Genomic DNA, 10,194 nt, shown 5'->3' on the forward strand with positions numbered 1-10,194 from the left:
CTAAAAACAGCGTTAAAGCTTTATTCTACTAAAAGGGTTTTCCGTGAATAGATTTTTCAATAAAAGGAGCATTTTCTATACTTACTTTCTTCACAAAAAAAGCTTACGTATTTAAACGAAAAGCTTTTGTCACCAGAAAGAGCTTTTCACGCCTAAAAGTCAATTTTAACCTTTTTTCTACGAGAATGTTTTGTTCAAAAAAGAGATCATTTACCCACGGTGATCATTTACCCACACAAAACAGAGCAAAAATGCTTTCTTCACATAAAAAAGCTTTTCTTACCAAAAATACTTTTTCAATAAAAAAGCTTTATCTACATCAAAATCTTTATCAAAACGAAAGCAAAAAAAAGATTTCTTAAATAAATGAGCTTTTGTGCTGTCATGATTTCATCAAATATTTGAACAATGTGCTTTTTTATAACCATAATAACTACTACCTATTATGTTTATTGTTATTTTCTCTTATAATAAAACTTTCAACATAGAATTTCTGTTCTAATTTTAATACAAAACAATAAACAACTGGTTCATAGATTTATCAAGTTTTAAATCATAATTTATTTGTTTTCAATTTAAATAAAAGTCGAGCATTCTTCACTAAATTAAACTTAAATATCTAGAACAAATTCTTTTTTTTATGGGCCATTGGTTTCTGTCTTTCTCTTTATGTGGAAGCATTAATAAGGAGTCACTATTTAATAAACATAACCTCCATTGCCACCTCCACCACCATTACCACCGCCACCCCCACCATCATCCGGATGACCACCTCCAGCTGCTATTTTATCTAAGGCTTCTTGTATTTCTACGGGTATAGGTGGGGGTGTGGGTAAATGATCACCCGACGGTTGAAAACCATTTTCATCGGCTATATAGGTCACTACGAATGTATCACCTTCGGGACTGGTAAAGGAAAAGGAGCCTTCAGCTACTTGTGCTTCATCTTCACCACCACCGGCATTCTTTAAGTAACCACTTTCATCTACATTGATGCCATTGCCAGTTTCGTATTCGTACTATTTGAAAAAAAAAATTCAAATAAATCGATATATATTATAATTTACAGGACGATACCTTAAAGAACTCGATATATAGGCTAAACCTGGACAATGCTTTACTTTTTGAGAATGTTTCAACTTTTTCACTTTTAATCTCATATTTTTACAATTTTTGAATACTTGGGTTTAGGTTTGAAATATATCTAGTTCTTTATTATATATCAAAACTATTTCTGTTCTATTATAAGACCGAAATTTTTTATCACTTACCATATACGATCCGTCTACACTAATTTTCGATTCCATTTTAATAATAGGTATAACGGGACCACCACCTCCGCCGCCGCCTCCTCCAGCTCCACCACCAGGCGGTAGATACGAGTTGGATGGAGGTGGACCTCCACCACCACCAGGTGGTAAATAAGTGTTAGGTGGAGGACCTCCACCTCCCCCACCTGGCGGCAAATAATTCGGTTTGGGAGCAGGTCTTGGAGGAGGTCTGGGTGGCGGTGGTCTCGGTGGTGGTGGTGGTGGAGGTCTAGGCGGTGGTGCAGGTGGTCCTCCTCTAGGATAACCAGCTGGTTTGGCTTCAATCCATGTTATATACAAAACAATTAAATAAATCTGCAATAAAAAACCAAACGTTTAGACAACTAATAGCACAAACAAACTCAATTTTACCAATTTCATTCTATTTTCATTTCCAACTAAATAAACTTTACTATAAACTTTTAAAACTTCTTTCAAAGTCTAACTAAACTGATGAACTGCTTTAACTGCCACAAATGAATTCCTTTTTATAAATAAAAGCAGAACATTTTGAACAATTGCAGTTAACTGCAACTGCCATCTTTGAGTAACAGAAATTGACCTCACGTCTTGTTTGGTTCAAAATCAATGAAGAAGTTTTATAAATTTGTTTTAATTCTTCATACATTTTAAATTTTGTAACTGAAACAGCAACAAAATTTGTTACATATACATTAAATTTACTAAAATACAAAATTTATTTTTGTGTTTTTTTTTTTCGATTGTTTAATTTTTTTTTGTGCAACTATATGTGTTTGTGTGTAATTTGGATGTTTTTATTTTTCGTCAGTACAAGAAGCTTAAAGAATCGCCTGAGAAATCGTCAGCTGTTGGATTTAACTAAGCGCGCAACATCAAACACTAGTTGTATTCATACACTTTGTGCTCGTAAGACAAGTTTCTAATGTTGTTATTAGTGCAGGCTCACTTCACTGAATTAACATGATGATGACTGTAAGCAAGCAGTGCGTATACAAAATCAACCACCCTATTGGATTTAGGCAATATCTAGTTAATATATACGGGGGCAACCGGAAAAGTTTGCTGTTTATTCTAACATATTGTTATCTCGATTTTTTTGTATGTAAGCAAAGAAAAACTTATTTTTTATTAATCTCATTCGCAAATTCGGTTTTTGGTCAAAATTCTAATTATTACAAAAACTTTTAATTTTTAGTGAAAATTTGGATTTTAAGTGAAAATTTAAATTTCGGGTAAAAAATCAATTTTTAATTAAAAAAAAATGAAAATTTTGCGACGAACTAGGTTTTTTGAGAAAATTAAATTTTCAATAAAAATTTGAATTTTTAATGAAATTTATCACTATTGCTCATATATGAGTGTGTCAAAAGAATGAGAAGTGTGCTGGTTGAGTGGTGCTGGATGAAATAGACTGTAGTCTAGTCTATAGTCTAGTCTATAGTCTAGTCTATAGTCTAGTCTATAGTCTAGTCTATAGTCTAGTCCATAGTCTAGTCTATAGTCTAGTCTATAGTCTAGTCTATAGTCTAGTCTATAGTCTAGTCTATAGTCTAGTCTATAGTCTAGTCTATAGTCTAGTCTATAGTCTAGTCTATAGTCTAGTCTATAGTCTAGTCTATAGTCTAGTCTATAGTCTAGTCTATAGTCTAGTCTATAGTCTAGTCTATAGTCTAGTCTATAGTCTAGTCTATAGTCTAGTCTATAGTCTAGTCTATAGTCTAGTCTATAGTCTAGTCTATAGTCTAGTCTATAGTCTAGTCTATAGTCTAGTCTATAGTCTAGTCTATAGTCTAGTCTATAGTCTAGTCTATAGTCTAGTCTATAGTCTAGTCTATAGTCTAGTCTATAGTCTAGTCTATAGTCTAGTCTATAGTCTAGTCTATAGTCTAGTCTATAGTCTAGTCTATAGTCTAGTCTATAGTCTAGTCTATAGTCTAGTCTATAGTCTAGTCTATAGTCTAGTCTATAGTCTAGTCTATAGTCTAGTCTATAGTCTAGTCTATAGTCTAGTCTATAGTCTAGTCTATAGTCTAGTCTGTCTATAGTCTAGTCTATAGTCTAGTCTATAGTCTAGTCTATAGTCTAGTCTATAGTCTAGTCTATAGTCTAGTCTATAGTCTAGTCTATAGTCTAGTCTATAGTCTAGTCTATAGTCTAGTCTATAGTCTAGTCTATAGTCTAGTCTAGTCTAGTCTATAGTCTAGTCTATAGTCTAGTCTATAGTCTAGCCTATAGTCTAGTCTATAGTCTAGTCTATAGTCTAGTCTATAGTCTAGTCTATAGTCTAGTCTATAGTCTAGTCTATAGTCTAGTCTATAGTCTAGTCTATAGTCTAGTCTATAGTCTAGTCTATAGTCTAGTCTATAGTCTAGTCTATAGTCTAGTCTATAGTCTAGTCTATAGTCTAGTCTATAGTCTAGTCTATAGTCTAGTCTATAGTCTAGTCTATAGTCTAGTCTATAGTCTAGTCTATAGTCTAGTCTATAGTCTAGTCTATAGTCTAGTCTATAGTCTAGTCTATAGTCTAGTCTATAGTCCTAGTCTATAGTCTAGTCTATAGTCTAGTCTATAGTCTAGTCTATAGTCTAGTCTATAGTCTAGTCTATAGTCTAGTCTATAGTCTAGTCTATAGTCTAGTCTATAGTCTAGTCTATAGTCTAGTCTATAGTCTAGTCTATAGTCTAGTCTATAGTCTAGTCTATAGTCTAGTCTATAGTCTAGTCTATAGTCTAGTCTATAGTCTAGTCTATAGTCTAGTCTATAGTCTAGTCTATAGTCTAGTCTATAGTCTAGTCTATAGTCTAGTCTATAGTCTAGTCTATAGTCTAGTCTATAGTCTAGTCTATAGTCTAGTCTATAGTCTAGTCTAGTCTAGTCTATAGTCTAGTCTATAGTCTAGTCTATAGTCTAGTCTATAGTCTAGTCTATAGTCTAGTCTATAGTCTAGTCTATAGTCTAGTCTATAGTCTAGTCTATAGTCTAGTCTATAGTCTAGTCTATAGTCTAGTCTATAGTCTATAGTCTAGTCTATAGTCTAGTCTATAGTCTAGTCTATAGTCTAGTCTATAGTCTAGTCTATAGTCTAGTCTATAGTCTAGTCTATAGTCTAGTCTATAGTCTAGTCTATAGTCTAGTCTATAGTCTAGTCTATAGTCTAGTCTATAGTCTAGTCTATAGTCTAGTCTATAGTCTAGTCTATAGTCTAGTCTATAGTCTAGTCTATAGTCTAGTCTATAGTCTAGTCTATAGTCTAGTCTATAGTCTAGTCTATAGTCTAGTCTATAGTCTAGTCTATAGTCTAGCCTATAGTCTAGTCTATAGTCTAGTCTATAGTCTAGTCTATAGTCTAGTCTATAGTCTAGTCTATAGTCTAGTCTATAGTCTAGTCTATAGTCCAGTCTATAGTCTAGTCTATAGTGTAGTCTATAGTCTAGTCTATAGTCTAGTCTATAGTCTAGTCTATAGTCTAGTCTATAGTCTAGTCTATAGTCTAGTCTATAGTCTAGTCTATAGTCTAGTCTATAGTCTAGTCTATAGTCCAGTCTATAGTCTAGTCTATAGTCTAGTCTATAGTCTAGTCTATAGTCTAGTCTATAGTCTAGTCTATAGTCTAGTCTATAGTCTAGTCTATAGTCTAGTCTATAGTCTAGTCTATAGTCTAATCTATAGTCTAGTCTATAGTCTAGTCTACAGTCTAGTCTATAGTCTAGTCTAAAGTCTAGTCAATAGTCTAGTCTAAGGTCTATTTATTCTTATATTAAATCAGATTTTTTCGCATAACCGAATGATACATTTAACAGACAATAATAAATGATATTTGTTTTTATTAACTTTCAAGACTACCCTCGTTTGTCGTAAGCAAGTCCTCTTGGTTAAAAAATAACGAAAACAAGTCATGGCCTAAAAGTGTTGGTTCATGTATGTTTGTCTGATTTATTAAAAAAACTGAATGCTACACTCATGAAAAATATTAATCAAAAAAATTTAACAAATTCTAAAATTTCAAGGATAAAAACATAAAATTGTCAAGGGAAAAACTAAAACCAAAGAGTAAGAACAATGCTGCTATATAAAAAATATCAGGGTCTTTAAATAGTATACGTTAAAAGCTAGATTTTATAAGAAGTAACGATTTGTATACAACAAGTTTCAAAATCTAAAATTTTCAATTTTAAGGTTAACTTTTGCGAGATTTGATATTTGATAACACTGATTAAACAAATTCTTATTAACCTTCAAAACCTTCATTTTGAAAAAAAATTAAATTTGAAAACAATATTCTTTTACAATACTAAACTAAAACAATATCTAGTCAAATATCAAATTTAAGAAACTTTTTGACAACTATTTACATTTTTGAAACATTTCGAGTCACATTTTTTCTGAGTGTTTTTCATTGTAGCATTAATACTAGTACATTTCCCTTGCTAAGGCAAAAAGTTAATAGACATTTAAGTTTAACTCGTATTTTAGCACCCTTGTAAAGGAATTCGCTCTAACAACTGTATATTTTTCCTTGTATTTCATCCTATAGTGACATCTATTCTACATTAACAGTATCTATCACCCAAAAAAGTGCGTGTATAAATACATGAGGGAAAAATATATAGGAATTAGGGTTTGAATTTAAGTTCGTTGTGTTGTTCTGTTTTGTTTTCCTTTGAATGGTGGTGAATTTGGTGGTTATGGTGTATTGTTGTTTTTAATACTTTTTCTATAGAAAAAAAAAACAACAACAAGTACATCATTGTCATTATCATTATAATTTCTTAGTGCCATAGAATTCTCTGTATAGTATTTGTTAGCAATTGCAAAAGGGAGGAGTGCAGCCTGGCTAAACTGATCCTTTACACTGAAATTGGCTTTATTTGGCTTGTATTAAAAAGCCCAAAAGAAACTAATGCAGGTGTTGCAGATTTGTTTTTTTCGTAAAATACTTACATACAATCTAATTGTTTTGTATGTTTGTTCCTCTAAATGTTGATGGGGTTGTTTGGTTTTTAATTTAAAGTCCTTTTTTATTTGAAATTTTCATTCGTTTGGTTTTTAGCTAGTAGCACGACAGGTTTTGTTGTTTTAACCAATTTACTTGCATGTTGTAATTTGTGAAAGGAATGTAGAGGACAAGGATATTGAGTGGGGTTGGAATATATGGTTAGATAATTTATCTGGATTTTTGGATTAAACAGTTTGTATTTGAAGTTTTTTAATAAGAATTCAATGTACATCATTAATTGGAATTTAGAAAGTAACGTTTTTTTAATATTTTCAGATGAATTGAAAAATATATAATCGGCTTTGTAGATATTGTATGTATATATTTAAAATTAGCTTGTTTTCTTCAGAAATGCTGATTAATGGAATTCTGATATTGGAAACATTGAACCATTTTAAATTTACTATTTGTTTACCCACATCCCTCCCCCCGGGGCCATTTTAACTTTATAAAAGAATCCATCTTGATGTTATTGTAATCCCAGGGATGTGCTACTTTAATCTGCTGGGACTATAAACTAGTGATGTATTCTCAGCCTTTCCTTGGAATGATTTGGATCGAACTAGAGAACCACATAAACTAGTATCACGGCAGAGTTTCGAACTTTGTCTTGTCCCGTTTATTGGAAAGGTCCCTTCGGAGTGCACGTGGTGGCTGTGGTTTAAACATAAATTCGCGGAAAGAGAAAGTCGGTGATGCACGGTAAAGTCTATAATTCGGGATAAGTTCGGTGCTGTTGCCGAAGTCAAAAGATTTCCCACAGAGGAGTTGGACTAAGCGTTGGAAATGAGTTGGTGTTAAATGTATATGATACAGGATGGATGTAGGGTATATGGAACTTACCCACTCGTATACATAGTGTGAGTGTGTCGGATGTTGTTCTCAATGAGTGTGTCAAATGAATGAGAAGTTTGATTGAGTTGAATGGTTATGGATTAAAGGTATCTTATACAAGTGATACCATTGAATTTTTCTTCCTTGTCCAGATATGTTCAGGCTTTACGCTGTTCGTGCCAGTTTTACCACACTGTGTTCTCTGTGAGTAAAAACAAGTCCTCTGTTTATTTGATGGATTCTTGTTTCGATCTACCGAATACGTCTTTAGGTGCTGGAAGTTAAACAACGGTGCAGCAATATTCAGAGATTAGATAGTTCGAGTACTTGAGCAAAGTGCTTGTACATTGACCGGCTGAAACATGTACAAAAATTACCACCGGCGTGTAAGAAACACAAAGGGGCGGTAGAGAGTCGTCTAGTCAGCTCTCCCAGTTTGCTCCAAAAGAAAATTGCATGCAAAGTGTCGGTACTGTATAAAGTCTTGTCGAGTTTAAGTTTTGAATTTTAACTCCTTAAACTCATCGGTCACAATTTCCTATTCATAGAGTGATACAATTGCTCGTTTTCTCTTAAATCATATGTATATGTTTCTAATCAAAATATTGACAATGAATATGAATCACTCTGGATCTGACAACCTTGATAAATATTGCAAACTTAAGAGGTGCAATTTGATTTCATTGATCTCTTTCGTGTGGGGTGCTGTTACAGATCTGTTAGGCTAATATCGCCTGAGCGATTGTTAAAATAGAACCTGATACTGCCAACAAAGTCTTTGAAATTTGAATTGACGGGAAAACCTGCACGGAGCAAAGTCAGCTGCGGAATATTTTGAAAGTTTATGGCTCAAAGAAGGAGGTATATCAAATTGTAATTGTAGGAATGAGGCAATAATTCCCGAAAGCAACCTAATAAAATATAATATTTCTAGTTGGATAACTATGGTATAGACAACTATGAAATAAAAACCAACGAGATAAGTGCATTTTTGTTAACGAAATCTTTATTATATACCGATAAAGAAGAAACGATTAAATATACTATGAACAATGTGAAGGAATATTCAAAATTGCATCAATTATTTGCTTACAAAAACTTTTTGCATATTAAGTTTCAATGAAACCAAACCAATAATATTATTAATAGACTAATGTTTCTTCCAAAATTTGTTTCTTTGTCATTCTATTTAGATACAAATTGACAAATTTGCTATTCTATTAAAAACACATGATTTCATAATAGAATAAAACAAAGTTAACTATATGTATGTTGCTTAATGGGAATACGACCAACTGACGCCGAAACTAATATATAAAAATAATCGCATAAACTATAAATTCAATATGCATACTCTCGCATACGAGTACGAGTACAGGGACAAGTTTTATAACAAACCACCATGCCACACCACCCAATAAGTAGTATGTACTGCTATTGCAAATATTTAACACAACCACCATTCCGACCATACCGCCGCATCACACAACACACCACTACTATCACAACAAGGACCAAATCAAACAAAACACAACAACACAAAAATGTATTTAGGTTTAAAACATTTGCACTTGCTAAATAAAACAAAGTTCCTTTCTACCGGCCTAGAAACCAACAATTGTTGGTCCATTTCAAAACTGAAATTTAACACGCACTTATTGCACACAAATATCGCCCGCATTTGCAGATTAAAGCGTGCATTATAATGGATGACGCACTGGCATATTCAATGTTTATTTCTAAGGCATTCGGTCCACCACATATTTAATAAAATCTAAATAAATTTATTTTTTGTTTCATAAAATAATAAAGCATATTTTTAATGCATGATGATAAGATTCGATTAGATTTGTATTAAATTAAGCGAGAGCCTTATAGCGATCAAAATAAGTTATAGAGGGTAAACGGAGGGTGGGTAGATGGTTATGTGGCATGGTATGGTGTGGTGCGCTGCTTGTCCTCAATGCCTCAAATTGAGTTGTTGTTAAGTAAACATTCGACAGTTTTGCACTTGTATGAGTGCGTGTATAAGCCAAGAACTCAAATGGTTAAATTTAAATGATAAATTAGCTTGGTGACACTTGGTTTGATGACAATCTAAAATATGCTGTATTGAATAAATCTATGGATGTATGCATGTATGTATGATGGTGCGGTTTAGCCATTACAATGGATGTTATAATATTTTCAATGCTAAAAGTTAAGCGTGTGATTGTCTGCACATGTTCAAGGACATTCAATAGTTTCCTATTAATAGCTTAGTGTTTAATTAGTTTACGATACTTATTAACAGATTAAGATAAAATTAGCAACTATATGGAACTTTATAATTTCTTGTTTGAACATCTGTATTGCGTGCCTTACATAAAATACGACTTCTACAAAGAATTTCTGATCTTATAAAACTTATAATGATAGATTCATTAATCTGAAAATAATGGGGAAAATAATCCAATCAAAATCAATCTGGACAATAATTTGGACTTTAGGATTGTCTATAGCCTGGACTTCAGTATGATCTATAGTCTTAATAATAAACTGATCTATAGTCTGGACTGTATGTAGATTAACAAATAGTTTATACTACATTCTGATCTATAGTCTTAAATATGAATTCATTTATAGTCTTAAGACTAGTCTATAATCTGTATTAAAGAAAAATATATAGTCTGCATTAAAGAATGACATATAAAGTGGTATAAAGACTAATCTACAGTCCGGACTTTAAACTAATATATAGTTTGGACTATAGACTAATTTATAATCTGGACTAGACTGGAAAATAATCTATAATATGGACTATATATAATATAGTGTAGATTATATACTGATACTGGACTATATACTATTCTAGAGTTTGGACTTTAGACTAATCTATAGTATGGACTATAGTTCGGACCATATACTAATCTAAAATTTGTATTATAGACTAATCTATAGTCTGGACTATAAACTAATCTACAGTCTGGACAATAGTATCATCTAAAGCCTAGGCTCTAGGCTATAAACTGTCCTCTACTGTAGATTGATCTATAATTTGGACTCTTTACTATAAATTGATCTGTAGTACAG

At 32.3% G+C, this 10,194-nt stretch overlaps 1 protein-coding gene across 1 annotated transcript; it reads right to left on the minus strand.

Annotated features, from left to right (window-relative positions):
* Positions 1–698: 698 nt before the first annotated feature.
* Positions 699–1,764, minus strand: LOC119603868 (endocuticle structural glycoprotein SgAbd-8). The gene is made up of 3 exons (XM_037956095.1): positions 1,683–1,764; positions 1,272–1,625; positions 699–1,019 (listed from the first exon to the last, which is right to left on the minus strand). The coding sequence occupies exons 1-3, from the start codon at positions 1,689–1,691 to the stop codon at positions 699–701; spliced, it is 684 nt and encodes a 227-aa protein (XP_037812023.1). The 5' UTR covers positions 1,692–1,764.
* Positions 1,765–10,194: the final 8,430 nt, after the last annotated feature.

The sequence above is a fragment of the Lucilia sericata genome, unplaced genomic scaffold (assembly GCF_015586225.1).
Source record: "Lucilia sericata isolate MDLA Ls3-8-SP2 unplaced genomic scaffold, ASM1558622v1 Contig000344F_arrow, whole genome shotgun sequence".
In the NCBI taxonomy this organism is placed as follows: Eukaryota; Metazoa; Arthropoda; class Insecta; order Diptera; family Calliphoridae; genus Lucilia; species Lucilia sericata.